This window comes from Miscanthus floridulus, chromosome 10, assembly GCF_019320115.1.
Source record: "Miscanthus floridulus cultivar M001 chromosome 10, ASM1932011v1, whole genome shotgun sequence".
NCBI lineage: Eukaryota > Viridiplantae > Streptophyta > Magnoliopsida > Poales > Poaceae > Miscanthus > Miscanthus floridulus.
In genome coordinates, this window is record NC_089589.1 from 99,960,384 (window position 1) to 99,977,518 (window position 17,135).

At 44.1% G+C, this 17,135-nt stretch overlaps 1 protein-coding gene and 1 long non-coding RNA gene across 4 annotated transcripts; one reads left to right on the top strand and one right to left on the bottom strand.

Annotated features, from left to right (window-relative positions):
• The first annotated feature begins 1,431 nt into the window (after window positions 1-1,431).
• Window positions 1,432-2,504, top strand: LOC136487430 (extensin-2-like). Its single transcript, XM_066484575.1, has 2 exons — window positions 1,432-1,531; window positions 1,858-2,504. Exons 1-2 carry the CDS (start codon window positions 1,432-1,434, stop codon window positions 2,502-2,504), a joined length of 747 nt encoding a protein of 248 aa, XP_066340672.1.
• A 3,691-nt stretch (window positions 2,505-6,195) lies between these two features.
• Window positions 6,196-16,402, bottom strand: LOC136486905 (uncharacterized). Of its 3 annotated transcripts, XR_010767034.1 has the most exons (5): window positions 9,456-16,402; window positions 7,537-7,900; window positions 7,145-7,430; window positions 6,958-7,051; window positions 6,196-6,466 (listed from the first exon to the last, which is right to left on the bottom strand). It is a non-coding gene; the product is annotated as an uncharacterized lncRNA (long non-coding RNA). The 3 variants fall into 3 exon arrangements; XR_010767033.1 differs by lacking the exon at window positions 7,537-7,900; XR_010767032.1 differs by having other exon boundaries at window positions 7,145-7,900.
• Window positions 16,403-17,135: the final 733 nt, after the last annotated feature.

Sequence of the window (17,135 nt, forward strand, 5' to 3'; positions counted from 1 at the left end):
GTTTCACTGGCTTGTTGAGAAGGAGATTGAAAAAACAAGCTCCATGAATAGTGACATGAACTGTGTATTAATAGGTGAAGCCCAAGCCTTGAGAAGCTTGACCAAAGAGCCTGATGGGGAATAATATAACTCTAATAAATAATCAACGATAAACATCATACATTTGTGCGGAAACCATTCAGATCGTGTCTGTTATTTTGTACATGTCATGTTTCTTCACATATTAAAAGTATGTCATCAAATATTCACATGTTTCGTGGCATATTTTTTTCACAGTAAAAATCTACACGAGATAGAGAAAATGTGTGGTTCCTTCCGTCGCCCTACTTCCCATGGGGTTGTGGCAGGCTGTGGGGAGGCAATACAATTAGGCGTGGCCACGACTGACTATACGGCATCAATCAGACGGTCGACGCCTTAGCATGTCTTGATAGATTGATAGACAGATAGATAAATAGATAGACAGATAGATAAATAGATAGACAGAAAGACCTACAGATAGATAGATAGATAGATAGATAGATAGACAGACAGACAGATAGACAGACAGACAAATAGACAGATAGACAGATAGACATATAGATAGATAGATAGATAGATAGATAGATAGATAGATAGATAGATAGATAGATAGATAGATAGATAGGTAGGTGGGTAGAAAGATCAGCCGACAGAAACAATGATAGTAGATAGATAGATGGATAGATTGATAAATAGACAGACATAGATAGATAGATAGATAGATAGATAGATAGATAGATAGATAGATGGATAGATAGATGGATGGATAGATAGATAGATAGATAGATAGATAGATAGATAGATAGATAGATAGATAGATAGATAGATAGATAGATAGATAGATAGAAGCATTAATGTAGAAATTGATAAATTTTCATAATGACTCCTACTTAAGTTTTTTTTGTTTTCCATACAACCCCTTGTATAGTGATACAGAAAAACAAATATAGATGCAAAGTGCACGCCTTAGCATGTCTTGATAGATTGATAGACAGATAGATAAATAGACAGACGGAAAAGACCTACAGATAGATAGATAGATAGATAGATAGATAGATAGATAGACAGATAGATAGATAGATAGATAGATAGATAGATAGATAGATAGATAGATAGGTAGGTAGGTAGGTAGGTAGAAAGATTAGCAGACAGACACAACAATAGTAGATAGATAGATAGATAGATAGATAGATAGATAGATAGATAGATTGATAGAAGCATTAATGTAGAAATAGATAAATTTTCATAATGACACCTTCTTAAGGTTTTTTTGTTTTCTATATAAACACTTGCACAGTGATACAGAAACACAAATACAGATGCAAACTGCACCTCACCTCGTCACTCAAGAAACTAAAGCAAGAAAAACAAAGAGAGAGAAAGGAGACAGTAATATTGTCCACCCATCTCATGGCAGTCTCCAAATGCGAGAGGACGAGGAATGTACAGCTGACATGTACTTTTCTGCTGATACTTGTGGTCATTTGTTCAACCTCTTCATCATGCCAAGGTATATATGTATATGTATATGGAGATCATTACTTCTACTGTGCATTGTTACATATTACTCCCTCGGTTGACAATAATGGTTTACTTTGGCTTTGTGCTGAGTCAAACTATTAACTTTGACCAAGTTTATGGAAAACATATTAACACGCACAAGTTCAAATAACTATACCATCGAAAAATATGTTGATTTGATATTTTAGATGTTGGTACATTTTTTTGTAAACTTGGTAAAATTAGAGAAATTTGAGGAAGCCATAATTAATTGAAACAGAGGGAATATAAATCAACATATTTTGACTATTTTGTATTGGTTGTTTGCATGTGTAGCCCAAGACCAGGCCCGGGCACGCCGCCCTCATCCCCACAGGCCTAGGCCACCACCGCGTCCACGTAGAACACCACCACACAGTTTGTTAGAGATGTCGCACCATCATCATCACAGGTCACCTCCGCCTCTGCCGGTGCCGACATCCCCACCACGCAGTTTGTCTGAGGTGTCACACAATCATCACCACAAGTCACCACCACCGCCGGCGGTGTCGTTGTCACCCCCACTCAATTTGTCTAAGGTGGCGCACCATCATCACCACAGTTCGCCACCACCGCCGCCAATGCCTTCCTCACCACCACGCAGCTTGTTGGAGACATCACACCATCATCACCACAGGTCACCGCCTCCCCCACCCGTGCCGTCATCGTCACCACCACGCCGTTTGTGTGAGATGTCGCACCATCATCACCATTGGTCACCTCCGCCACCGCCATCAGTGCTGTCATCGCAACCACGTAGTTTGTCTGAGACGTTGTCGCCTCCAATGGCAAAGCGAAAGCCCGATACGTGCTACCCCTACAATAACAGATTCTGTCTGACTTATGACTGCCAGAACATGTGCGAGGCAAACGGCTTTAAACGCAAGAAAAGCTACTGTATTGAGAGACCGGATGCTAAATGGGAATGCTGCTGCAAACATTAAGCAGTGTAACGCAAGCATCTGTTTGATGTGAACTCAATAAGATGATTCTTTTTGTTGCCTACAAGCTGCTGTATTTCATTCCTATATACTGTACTGTACACAAACAAGCCGGGAAAGGAAAACATATTCGATGTGGTAATATAAATATAACCAATAGGGGCGTGACAGCTAATGCCGTGTGTGGACCGATCAATTTCCAAAACTGAACAGGCAATGGTGCTGGAAACTGGCCGGCATATGCAACACACAACCACAAATGGTTGCTTTCTACGGTTGTAAATTAAAAACAATGAATACACATGTAGCAAGAAATGCGTAGTGTGCCACGCTTTAGATAGAGGAGAGGATGCTCTGGAGTATATCAACACGGTTTTGATCGTCTAATACAGCAGCTATGGAGTCTGGATGCTGAACCCTTTTTGATGACGTTGAGAAACATCCTCCATAGACCACTGGTTCACACAATATCTCTGCTTGAGAAAGAAAATAAAATATGGACAGTACTGACACATGCAGGTAGCACCATACATGCATATTACGTGGCATCCACCACCAGCAGCATGCAAACTGCCACCGTAACTTGCCTTTTCCGTTTCTTTTCTCTTCTCAATCTTGCACACAATCAAGCCCTAGCTACTCCGTGCTGCACTAGCTACTGCTACACCGTACCAGCATCATTGCCCTTTGCCCACACGGCCACACCTGAGGCTCCAGCAAATGAAGATTCGCCACCACGCTCAGCCGTGACCAATCAGGTCACGAGTCCTGCTCCCGCACGTACCTACCAGGCCGGCCATGAACCGTTCAACATGTATGTTATTGCTCTGGGCTCCAATTCTCGTGCTGTACCAATCTTCCTCGCTGCGACTCCCCCTCCTCCGTGTACCATGTGCCATCCAGATGTGCTACACCGATTTAATTACGGGCTAACACTGCACCACCGCACGTACCAAAAACGTGCATCCATGTTGTCCTGAAGACTTCGCCCACGCGTCGCAAACCTGTAGCTGCTTCCTTGACGACAATATCCGGCTAGAAATCTAGCCGCCATCAACCCTGCCGTTGACCCGCCATGACTGTATATGCATGCTGTCAATGCATCCTGGTCACAACTATGCTCCACCTTGCATTGTATCCGCTTCGTACAACCCGTATGCTGCAACGACGCCTTATATATATGCATAATCCTCAAGCCTTTAGATGATCTTCCGCAGAGCCTCCAGATCTAATCTAACCATAGCTCTAGATATCAATTGTTAGAAATTAGCCTCCACAACGCCAAATTGTCTGCTAATCTCCATGCGAAAGCGTTGTTTAGATCTACCGAGATGAACATGATGCAAGATCACAGATGGCACTAGAGGCATGATACTTGTTAACGAGGTTCAGCCGAAGCCTACATCCCTGGGGCATGACTATGGGCGCTCCTACCAATACCAGCAACACTGGTCACTCGAAGATCGCAGCAACATGCCGCCGCCCTCACGCGAACTTGTCGCTATGTAGTCATGGTTACAACAAAAGCCCTCCTCTCATATTTATAAGGAGGCCGGGTTAGATAGTCCAACTCCAAATCTACCCTATACTGCCAAATACTACTCAGAATCCTAGCGTAACCAAACCTGTATATAATATTCGACACATATCTAAGATAGATAATGGTCATAACATTGTCTGACAAAACTAACACAAGAAAGAGTAACAAGTAAGAACCAAATAACCCTAAAAAGAGCAAAAACAGATAGGTATTTTTTTAAAATGTGTGTCAAATGAGTTAATTCTGTTTTTTATATGTAACCATACTTTTACTCTCTTTTTTATATGTAACAATAGTTTTAATTCTGTTTTTTATATGTAACCATACGAGTTTGATGACAAAAATCGTACTCGGGCAATAATACAATGGCAGAAGAAAGGCTCCCTCCATATATTCATATATTTATATGTATGCATATTTATGTATGGATCTCTACGTATACTTATGTATGTAAAGACATGTGCGCACCAAAAGATTTTACGAGGTAGTAGGCTAAGATTAACGGAGGGGGACACAATCGTCACCAGGCCTCGCTGCTAAGCGGCCGCCTCCGTTAATGGTTAATAGAGGCATCTAGTATAAGACAATAGCCTCCATTAATAGTCCTTTAATGGTGGTGGATGCCTTACGGCAAATGCCTCTGTTAATATATTAATCGAGGTGACCGTCCTAAGCAGACCGCCTCCGTTAATAGTACATTAATGGAGGCAGACTCCTTAAAAAGGATGCCTCTGCTAATCGGTTAACGGAGGTGGCGCTGCTAAAGTGACCGCCTCCATTAATGGTACGCCTCCATTAATGGTATATTAATGGAGATGGTAATCCTTAGGATGCCCGCCTCTATGAATCCTAGGCTATAAAACTAGCCCCCAACCACCCCCATCTTCTTCCACCATGAGCTCCCCCTTTCATTTTGCTGGGGTTCGATTCCTTGAAGGATGACACCATAGGAAGTTGCTATGTGCTCTCACATCCTTATTCTGCTCTCTTTTTCATGTTTTGGGTGATCTAGATCGAGATTTGTAACTAGATACGGTGGAGGAGAGACAAAACAGATCTGGTTCTTCATTTGTTTAAATTTCTTTGTAATACTACTATACTATGTTTTGTTCACAACATACATGGTTAACTTGCATGGAAAAGTCAGAATGGATGTACAAGATATCGAGGCTATGACAACCCAACATAGATCAGGTGAAAATGTTTGTTGACATTGCTCGAAAGCATGCTTTGAGTATGAGATTACAAGAACAAGTGAGTCTGGTTGCTAGAAGGTGGCGAGGTGCAATCTGACATGGTCAAGTGGGGTTTTGTCAAGGGATACAGGGTCTGGATGTTTCACGGCGAAGGATGTGAGTGGCGGTGCATGCGGAGGAAACTCATCATCAATGGTGAATGTAGAACATGGAGGAAGAGCCTCATCATCATTAGCCGGGCACAACGTTGCTGGTGAGAACGATTTCATCATGATAGATGATTTGTCAAAGACATGGCTGATGTGGGGTAATGGTGATGAGGATCATGGTGAGCCAGACTTGGAGTACCCCAAGGACACTGAGGTTTTTGAGGAATTCACCAACTGCCTTGACAATGATGACCTTCTGTTTGCGGGCCAAGGTGGCTAGGGAACTTCAAAGATATGAAGCAAGCGACAAAGGATTCACTTTATCGGTACTGTCCGAAGCAATGGATGACACTGCGTTTTGATCTCTAGATGCTGCTGAAGGCTCGTTTTGGATGGTCCAACACTAGCTTCAATGAGCTATTATGTATCATTGGTTCCATGCTTCCAATGGATAACAAAGTGCCCACCAATAACTATTAGGCGAAGAAGCTGATCCGGCCAGTGCCGCTAAGTCTTCAAAAGTTCCTTGCTTGCCCTAACCACTGTATATTGTACCAGGGAACACTACAAGAATTGTGGTTATACATGATGGATTACTTTGGTCACAGACAGTCAAAAACGCGTCACGGTTAACTGGCCATGACGATAAAAAAAAACCGTCATGTATCTCGCGTCATACATTTGCTGGACCAAATTGAGCCGTCACAGATTGGTATTTGTGGTCGTCATGGATTAGTTGCCAGTCTCTTATAACCAGCCCATATCCAAGCCCAGATCCAAACCATAGTGACGAAATGGAACATCACAAATTAGTGCCAAATCATCACTGCATTAACATGCATCATAGCTCATAAGATACACCAATCATAAAAACAAACATTGATTCATTCATATATTAGCATCTCCACAACAGTCACACTGAACATCAAACTACAAATTGGCCTAGCTCACAACCATTTAGTTTGACTATCACAACAACTAAGTTTGAACTTAAAGAGTTGATCTCTAGGGAGTCTAAAATAACTAAACTTTAGTATCTACGAGCACTTTAGTTAGCTTGCTGTCCTTAAGATGTGCTACCTGAAAATCAAATGAATATAAGTCAGTTTTGCTAGCAAAGATTCTAAAAAGAAATGTCATCTATTTATTATGAAGCTTTGAAACTAGTTAACTAGTTCAATGCATATATTTTTGAGAGGCCAACAAGTAGAGCATGAGAATCTAAATATGATAGAAACAGCTTGTAGATTAAATTTGAGAGCAAACAAGTAGAGCTACAATATGTCCAACCCACACATCTAGCCCTTGTAAATTCAGCTTGTAGATTAAATTTGATATATACACTTATACAGTAATGGACTGAGGTGTTGGCTGACTTGCATATATCATCCCTTGTTGGATTGGAAAGCTAATGTATAAACAGAGAGAAAATTATTTGACTGTACAGTACCAACTTATACATACACTTGTCAAATTGTTATTCTATATATATATATATATATATATATATATATATATATATATATAGTATTGTCGTAGAGCTGAAGGGTGAATGACTGAATTTTCTATACCTTCAGACAAGATAGACTCAGCGTGGCAATGGCAACCAATCTTCATATTTGCATTAATCTTCAGAAACATGTTAATCAACCTTGCTGCTATTGGCTGCACAAGGAAATCCCAGGCTAAGAATCAAATAACCACATGCAGAACCAATTGAATGGGGGGGGGGGGGGGGGGGCAGTTCTTCTTTCTTACTAAGGATTTCATTTCTCAGACTTCACAGGGAAAGCCTCCTGGCATTATTGCTTAACGAATACAAATCAAACTGAATCATTGCTACAAGTTAATCACAGGGAAAGCCTCCTGGCAGTATCTGTGGATGTTAATTCATTCAGGTAACCATGCATGTACATAAAGGGAGGAAAGCTAATGTAGATTGGACTCAGAGTAGCACGTAAGAGTGGTGCACTGGTGCTGCAGAGATGAACGCACACACTAAAATCAACCGAGAAGCATTCAGAAGCTCAGACCAAGCTTTCACCTGTCAGTGCAAATGGAGAAAAATACTTTGAAGTTTGAACACATCTTGATATAGATCATAGCTATGGAAATTGTAAGGTTGACTAATTTTATGTGACCTAAAGTACCACAGCACATGGAGAATGGATCTGACGCAGGTGGAGAGGATTCATCGCGCCACTCCCGGCTCACCACTGTCATGGTGCTGCCATCGTGCCGCTCCCGCTCGCTGGGGCCGCCCACGAGTGCCGCTCCAGCGCTCCCTGTCTGCCCAGCCGCCGTGCGCGCCACTCCCTCCTCGCTGCCATGTGCGTCGCTCGCTCCTCGCCGCCTCCTCGTCGCTGGTGCGCACTGCCGCCCGCAACCCCTGCTCGCGTGGTCGCGGATGTGCCGCGCCGCGCAGCTTCCTCCTCGCTGGTGCGCGCTGCTGCCCACACCCTCTGCTTGCGCGGTTGCGGATGCGCTGCCCTGTGCCGCCTACTCACGCCGTCGCTGGGTGAGGAAGGAAAGGTTAGGGTTTGGAATTTGGGATGGAGAATAGAATGGCCGAGTGCGTATGGGTAATGGGTTGGTGCGGGAACTAGAGAGAGGAATTGAGAACCGGGGAGGGATCAGCTGGCCATGGGAGTGGTTTTGGGCCTCGTCGCTACTGGGCTGGCCTCTGGGAGGGAGAGGGAAGCAAAAATGTTCTGTGATGTCCAACCATGACGATAACTAAACCAGTTGTCATAGATAAATCACCTGTGGAATTAACCGTCACAGACAGTATAATTCTATGATGTTTTCTTAGGTCACCAGTGAACCATCATGTATAGACCTATTTCTTGTAGTGAAAGCCAGTTTGTGAGCATGGAGAGCTGTCCGCACTACAGCATGTGTTGATACAAAGACGGAGCCTTGGTTGGGCCAAACAAGAAGGCTGTCAAGAAGAGTAGTGCGAAGAATATCTCATCTCAAGAGGAGGATGAAGAAGGTTGCACATAGAGAAGAATTCTTTCCCTGTCGATGTGGTATCCACCCATGATCGATCACCTGTGTTGTATATTCGGAACCCCAAGGATGTAAACTTGATGTCCTAGCATGCATCTGTTGATCGCACAAAGGACGAGGGCAAGCTGTGACACCCTGTCGATGCCCTATAGTGGAAGCATTTCGATGCCACATTCCTTGAGTTTTGCCATGAGGCGAGGAACATTAGGTTCATACCGAGTACCAACGGTTTGAATCCATTCGGTGACCTCAGTAGCTCACACTACACTTAGCTGATCATCCTTACCATCTACAACCTACCTCTGTGGCTGTGTCAGAAGCGCATGTATGTTCTACTCACCATCCTTATTTCTAGACCGAAGTAGCCGATCTTTGATATAGATGTGTTACTGGAGGACATGAAGAATACCATGGGATAAAGGACTGGACATAATGCATGCATCCATAAAGGAGTTCACTCTAAAAGCCATAATCGTTGTCACCATCGTACATTACCCTAGTCTACTTTCACTATCATGGCAGATCAAAGGGTAGATTGTCTGCGTAGTTTGCCTTCATGGCACCTACTATGCTTACCTTAACGGATATAATAAGATGGTGTACATGAGGCATAGGTGATTCCTCGATAGAGGGCGCAGGTACCGATCTAGTATGATGAATTAGTACTTTGACAATAAGGACAAGCCGCAACCTGCCGAATTGGTGTGCAAGAGAAGTATTGGAAACCGGTGTTTGGCATGGTGAAGGACATGGAGGTCGAGTTTGCAAGAATAAAAAGAGGGGAACATGATAAGAAAGAGAAAGCGGGAGAAGATGGAAGAACCACCTACCATTATCATGACAAACACTAAGCTCCTCATGATTCAATTTTAGCTCCTCATGTGAACAACTAATGACATAAAGTAGATGATTTTGTTGTTCACATGCATTCTTTAGAAATGAGTTTTCATTTTTCAAATTCATTTGTTTTTGCCATCTCATTTTCTAAGGCTCTAGTAAGTCCACTAACAAGCTCAACACATGGATCAACATGATCAACCACATTAGAATTAGTTACCTTGGTGTCACCTTGTGACATGAAGCAATGTGGTCATGTTGGTGAGCTTCTAGAGACATCACTGTCATGGCCATCATCATCATCATCATCAAGTGAGCATGGAATAGAATCATTATGTGCATCACTTGACGCACCACCATCAATCTCGTCAAGTGAACTTGTGGTAGAATCATCATCATCCTAGACCGTGAGGTGGAGCAATATTCCACAAATCACCAAGTTGTGGTCATGCTCAACATCCTCTTGCTCACTTTCCTTTGGATTATCCTCCTTGAATTTGCCATCATCTCACGTGGAGTAGTCACCGAAGAGAGGTTGGAGTGTCGTCCACATATCATGGCCAGTCTCCATATCCCACACTTGTCTAAACACATGTTCATGCAAAGCACACATTAGATAATAAAGAGCATGTGCATCAAGTTGTAAGCAATCCTCTTATGCTTGGGTTAGATTACTCTCATCCAAAGCATCACGAGTAAAACCAACAACAATGATCCACCACGCTTTGGGACCCATCTAACAGAAATGATCAAGCATATGGTGTTTCCGCCATGCATAGTGTGTGTCACAATCAACATCTAGCCTGAAGGTTCTCCTTCCTCTAGGGTCTATGAAGACTACAAATGAGAGACCTAGCTCTGATACGACTTGTAGGATCAAGATGGCGGACTAGAGGGGGTGAATAGTCCTTTCTAAAAATTAATCGTGTTGGCCAACTGAGATAAATACGGAATTAAAACTAATGGTCTAGCCAAAACTACACCCATCTATCTAAGTTCTCAAGTGTCTTATAAAAGGTCCTAATTAAGCACCTAAGGTACCGGGCTAGCTAGAGCTCACCTAAACTATTCTAGAGGCAAAGTCATAGAAACCTATGCAACTAGTACTTCAAGCAACGAGAGAGCTCCTACGCAAACTAGTAAGCAAAAGTAGAAAACCTAAGCTCACTAGCAATGCTCAATAACAAGGCTACTCAAGCCAAACAAACTAAGAAATGTAACTAGCAAGGCTACTCAAGCCAACTAGTTATGCAAGGGAGCTACTTCTATGCTACAGAAGCAAGGTAGCAACTAGCAAGCTACTAAAGCTAAACTAGTTACAAGAGCAACTACACAAGCACAAAGTATATAAATGTAAAAATACAGCCATGTGCAAGGGGATTGCAAACCAATAGGAAGAACAATGTTAACACGGTGATTTTTATTCCGTGGTTCACCTGTTTACCAACAATCTCGTCCCTGTTGAGACAAGCTCCAAGGTCGCCACTGGTCCTCTTGCTAGTGGTGACCTGCAAGTCACACTCTCCCACATGGAGTGCTTACCACAAGCTTTGACATAGCCACACCACTTGTCGCCCTTCGTGTCTCGTTCTACTAGAGTTGCTCTTCGTGGCACCCGCGGGGCGAGCACAACACCCCTCACAATCACTTCTCCGGAGCACCGCACGATCTTCTTTGCGTGCTTTGACGGAGATCAGGCCACCAAGACATCTAAGAGGTGGCAACCTCCCAGAGTAACAAGCACCGCTGGCTTCCAACTCGAACACCTAGTGCCGCTTGATGCATTCTCGCAATGCAATGCACTAGAATCACTCACTCATGATCGATTCACACTCTTGTAGGCACAAGTGAGTTAGAGGGCTCCCAAGCACACTCAAGCATGGACACTAAGGCCACCAAGGTGCTCAGCCTTAGCCATGGCCGAGCACGACCTATATTTGTAGCCCAAAGGCCAAATAGAGCCATTGCTCAAAACATAGCCATGGAGGCTTCAGACCGAAGCTCTGAACCAACGGTCTAGACCATGAACAGTAGGGTTTGGAGCATCGATTGCCGCCATGTGTCCCCGACCATTTGAAGTCGACTGTTGGATTCCAATGGCTACTTCGCACTCACTCAACCACCTTCGGACCGAGGGTCTGGTCCAATGCTTGTAAGGGTCTGGAGCACTCCAGAGAGCTCCCGAGAGCACCAAAATTCTCCAAACTGAGCCCTTAGCTCCGGACCAGACAATCATATAGTCTTGACCCCTCCAATACAATGTAAAAGGGCACCTTCGAACTTAGAGGACATAGTCCTGAGCCTAGCTTCGGACTGAGTCCAGAGTTGGAGTCCTGAGCTCCGAACTTAGCCTCAGGACCATTGCACACCAATGTCCTGAGCTCATTTTTCATCTTTTTCAAGCCCAACTTCATCACCCTTGCTTCCATGTGCTAACACCATTGTGTCCCAACATATGTGCACGTGTGCAAGCATTTTCCAAAGACTTTTCAAGGGTTAGCACTCTATTGACCACGGCACTCGATCCTAGCAACGCATGCAATGTTAGATAACTCGAGTGGCATTAGATGACCGACTTGCAAACATGTTTGCCCCTCTTGATAGTACGACCAGCTATCCTAAACCCGATCATGTACTATCTACACAACCTTTGACTGGTGAAATAAAATGCCCTACAAATATACCTTTGCCATGCGCATTCAATTTCATCTCCTCCAATGTTGATGCTACACAAGCACCAACCTCGCCCAACAAATGATATGATCCACTTTATATCATCATGTGACCTTATTGGTTCAACGATCTTGACCTTAGTTGCTCTTCAACGTTGCCTTGGTCCATCAGTGCCAAGTTTGTGCTCAAGCTTCCCCGCCACGTGGTTTATCGCTTCAAAGCCTCCGACTTGCCCTTAACGCTTACAAATGGTCCATCAAGCCAAGCATGATCTTGATCTTCTCCACCTAGTCACATGACTCCATGTCATGTCTCATGTGCAATGAGATCCTTCATCACATGTGTGAGCCATGCAACCAATCCAAGCCATTTTCACCACCATGGCATATGTTGCTCACACTAGTGTACCTGTGGACTAATCACCATTGTCTCTCACATAAACACATATTAGTCCACCTAGGTTGTCACTCAATTACCAAAACCAAACAAGGGATCTTTCAGCGATGAGCTGAGGAATGTTAGGTTCGCACTGAGTGCCAATGGTTTGAATCCATTCGGTGACCTTAGTAACTCGCACTGCAGTTAATTGGCCGATCATCCTTACCATCTACAACCTACCTCCGTGGCTATGCCAGAAGCATAGGTATGTTCTACTCACCATGCTTATTTCTAGACCGAAGCAACCAATCTTTGACATAGATGTGTTACTGGAGCAACTCGTGGAGGACATGAAGAATACTATGGGATAAAAGCCTGGAGATAATGCATGCATCCATAAAGGAGTTCACTCTAAAAGCCATAGTCTTTGTCACCATCGTAGATTAACCTAGTCTACTTTCACTGTCATGGCAGATCAAAGGGTAGATCGTCTGCGTAGTTTGCCTTCACGGCACCTACTACGCTTACCTTAAGGGATATAATAAGATGGTGTACATGAGGCATCGGTTATTCCTCGATAGAGGGCGCAGGTACCGATCTAATCTGATGAATTAGTACTTTGACAATAAGGACAAGCCGCAACCTGTCGAATTGGTGTGCAAGAGAAGTATAGGAAACCGGTGTTTGCCATGGTGAACGACATGGAGTTCGAGTTTGTTAGAAGAAAAAGAGGGAAACATGATATGGAAGAGAAAGCGGGAGAAGATAGAAGAACCACCTACCATCATCATTCCTTTCAGGAAGTCAGGTTTCTTCAAGTACCTACCGTACTTGAAGGAGCTGGACATGGCCAATGCCATCAATTGCATGCACCTAGAGAAGAATGTCTTCGATAGCATGATTGGCTTCCTGCTAGACATCAAGGGAAAAACATAGGATGGTCTGAAGTCATGGATGATTCTTTCCAATCAAGAGATTAGATCAAACTTTCACGCGAGTCCACTGCGGAATAGGAAAGTCAGCCTCCTGGCACCAGCTACAATCTAATGAAAGATGAGAAGAGGGCTTTGTGCTAGTGGCTTATGGGGGGTCAAGGTGCCGACCTGTTTAGATTATCATCCGAAAATTTTCTCCTGTGAGTTTCAAGAATGGCAATGAAATCTAGGTCTTTCCCAACAGATAAATCATGCAAGAAAGTAAATATAGCCAGGTCTCAAAGGCCTCTGCTATTCCAAAAAATCCCTATCATTGGAAGACTTTTTGTTTTTTGCATTTCACCCTCTACGAGACCTAATACCCTTTTTCTGTTTTGGATTTGTTGTGTTGTGAATGTCAGCGTCAACGCGATTTATAAAATCGCCACTGTCTTCATCCACCGCATCATCCATTAAATCACCACATAAATTATTTAACTGTAAGACGTCTAAATCCGAATCATCTAAACTTATGTCAGAGTGGCTATCCACACCAGTTATAACAGGAGGACAATAAGTCTATCTTTTTCAACTTTCTCAATAGGAGCAACAAAATATTGAACCCCCTCATCCTTAGTGCCCAAGGAAATGCCAATGTTCTTAATTTATCTGTTACAGCCTTAATTTTATCCTTAGTTGTAATACATACCGTCCTGTTCATCAAGGTTCTTCTTAGCCACCAGTCTTGCTGCTCGCTCTAAAGAATCCCTGTCCACAGATGCTACATGCCTTTTGCTCCTCCGTTTCGGAGTGGTAAGAGAACGAGTCGCCTTTGAGACTGGAGGAAGAGCTGATCCTCCCAAAATCTCAGGCAAGTGTTCCCTCCCTACATCCCTGGAGCTATGCAGTTCAGCAAATGCTTTGTCCACGAGAGGATTAGGAACTGGCTGTTCGTCCACCAGCCCCACTTTTCAGATGTCGCCGTCGTCAATTCATCGTTGCCAGGACTAAGTCCCACCCCTGCTTTGGCCGCAAGTGGCTCCCCCATGCTTGGCGCCATCATCACGTCGCTACGAGGACAAAGTCCCGGCCCTGCATAGGCAGCAGGTGGCCCCTCCATGCTCGCCACCCTTGAGCCTTCGTCATTGTAGCATCGCTGCCTGGAATAATTCCCGACCTTGCTTTTACCTCAGGTTGCCCCTCCAAAACGAGTTCCATCTCCCTGACATTGGCAGGAGGCCATCCTGACCCTGCTATGGCCGAAGGCGGTCCATCTAGGCCGAGCGCCAGGGCAGCGCCCTCCCTCGTTGTCTCCGAACCGGGTGGAACGCTGCTGCTGTTGCCGATCTGTACGTACACAGTCTAAGGTACAACCTTTTGCTGCATGTCCTGAGCCATTGGAGGTACTAACCGGCATGCACAGGCTGCACCAAAACAGATGGATCCCAATCGGCAAGCAAGTCATCCACATCAAGGTCCAATATGTCTTCTTCCATGATTTGATTATACGTATTGCCACCCAGATTTTAAGTTTTCGAGGTTCCTGAAGTCACATTTAACTCTTTTGCCACTTTTGTCCTCCGTCATGCCTTCCTTATTTGACTTCCCATTATTTCCATCGTTGCCATCATTGCCATCTCCGATACCCACTGCCTGAGGGAGATCTTTCATCCATTTGGGTAGGCACCGTGTCAATTTTTTGTGTTGCACCAAACATATAGAACCAATCGCCCATAAAACCTCAAACTTCCATAAAACTCTTGGCAGATTTGTTACTCGCATCCCAATGCTCGGAAGCTCGTGGACAAAATCCTCCTCTTCTTCATAATCTTCAAACCTGAGAAACATCCCATCTTTTAGATCAGCTGTAACAAAGTTGACCGTTCGACGTAACTCAGCTTTGCAATGGAAGAGGGCTGCCCAAGTATCCGGTGGCAGTAGTTGTAGATCCCACTTAACTTGAGTCGGCACCAACCTATGCAAGTGACCAACAAGCTGCTCCTCTGAAAGATGTCCTCCTTTCACTTTAATCCAAGCTGTGGTACTGTCCTTTTTTGCCATCGGAATCGGACCATGAGGGATATAAAAGAAACCAAGATCGTCATGAGCATATCCTACCATATGTGCAACTGGTTTCGGAATTCTCTTTTGCGGGCACTTGGCCACCACATGATCATCTCCTTCGCAAATCTGACAGGAAAGCATAGCAATGCAATCAGCCATGACGTGTCCCTTAGTGCAACACTTGTGACAATAATTTTTGTTTTTGGGGCCGTTTCCTCCTGCTGAAACCACTGTCGTCTTCCCTTTAAGTTTGTCAGCTGGCAGAACCACCTTGTCAACGACAACGGAGGAGTTTGGGATCGTGCCCAACACCATGTGCTGGTGATGAGATGTCCCGGACACTGTAGACATATCCCCAACTGCTGCTGAGTGAACTGCTGGCAAATGTTGATCCCTAATTGGAATATTTGCATTTGCAAACTACGGCTGTATTGTTGTAGGATCGATTCTCACTTAGATAGACAATCAGAGGGGGGTGAATGATTGGGGAAGCCAAAAACTAATTTTAAAACTCCCCCCTGTACACAAAACCTAATTGAGGCTCGTTTTCAATTCTGGACAGAAGTGTGCACTGTTATTAAAAATAATCTCGACAAAACACCATAGCTCCTATTGATCTCAAAATTTTACAGATCAAAGTACATGAAATTCTTGAACTAACCCAGCTGGAATCAATTCAATCCGATGTCTAGAGCTCGACATATAAAATAAACAAACACACTGTGTCTGATAGTGACGAGAATTGTTTAAGCCATAATCCCATGATTAAGCAAAATCTAATAAAGTGTAATCAATCAAACTGCTCAGATAAACAGCATAAAGCCCTAGCACAGTTTTAGATAAATCAAATCAAGTCTAAACTTGCAAATACGAAATTAATCTAAAACTAAAAGCTAGGCATTACATAAATCAAAGAGCTGAGCGAAAGAATGAGATTACCGACACATCAATTTCCAAACCTTGATCTTTATTGAATCGTAGATGTGTTTACAAGATGCATCACACAAGCATCCACAAAAGGATTCCCCACAAAATCCCCTAAGCCCTAAAGCAGCCGCCAGAAACAACTCTCCTGCGCTGCCTCTTCTCCTGCCATCGCACAAGACCGAAGCTCCTTTTATCTACCGAGCCAACTCCTTCTCGGCCATGCACGAACGTGTCCAGCACGTTGGACACAAGCCAGGTTCCAAACAGAACCGGACCAAGTCTGTTCTGCATGTCCTCCCGCACCTCTCAACTTGGCCCTTAATCCACTAAACAGAACAAGTCACAGCCGTACATTGCTCATGCATCCAAACCGAACTAGACCAAGTCACGGTCGAGCCAACGGCACCAACACCTGCCTACTCGATCACCATGGAACCAGCATGGCCAATCACAAACGGACTTGATCTCCCAAGTCCAACTCGGCTTGCATATACCACACACACACGAGGCATACCACGCTTGACACACATGGCCTACATACAATCCACAAGCCAAGCTGCAATCTCAATGTCCTAGCTGCACCAGCCAGAACCAACACCACACCACAGCCCATACATCTCCTATATACGTCTCATGGAGTGATCGCCTTCACGTACATTGTTCTCTATCCCGAACGTCCCGCATGACATCCTTGACTTATAGGATCTCAGTTCCTCCCTGAACTTAGTCTCGAAACCTCAGTTCCTCCCTCCACCTAGTTCTAGTCCGTGATCGACCACGTTCTGTCTCAATCAACAACTGAACATGAACAAGCACGCAAACTGCGTCCGAGCCCAAGTCCACGTCTTGACTCAAGTCAATCCGCACAACACCTCACACGAGCATGTCATGCAACAATACCAAATCACTATGCTATCACAATCATATATAAGCATCACCTGCAT

Bases quoted from the DNA above. Each gene is read 5' to 3' on its own strand.
- LOC136487430 (XM_066484575.1), top strand. From the start codon at position 1,432: ATGGCAGTCTCCAAATGCGAGAGGACGAGGAATGTACAGCTGACATGT. The intron at 1,532-1,857 runs GTATATATGTAT...TTGCATGTGTAG, and splicing joins AACCTCTTCATCATGCCAAG to CCCAAGACCAGGCCCGGGCA.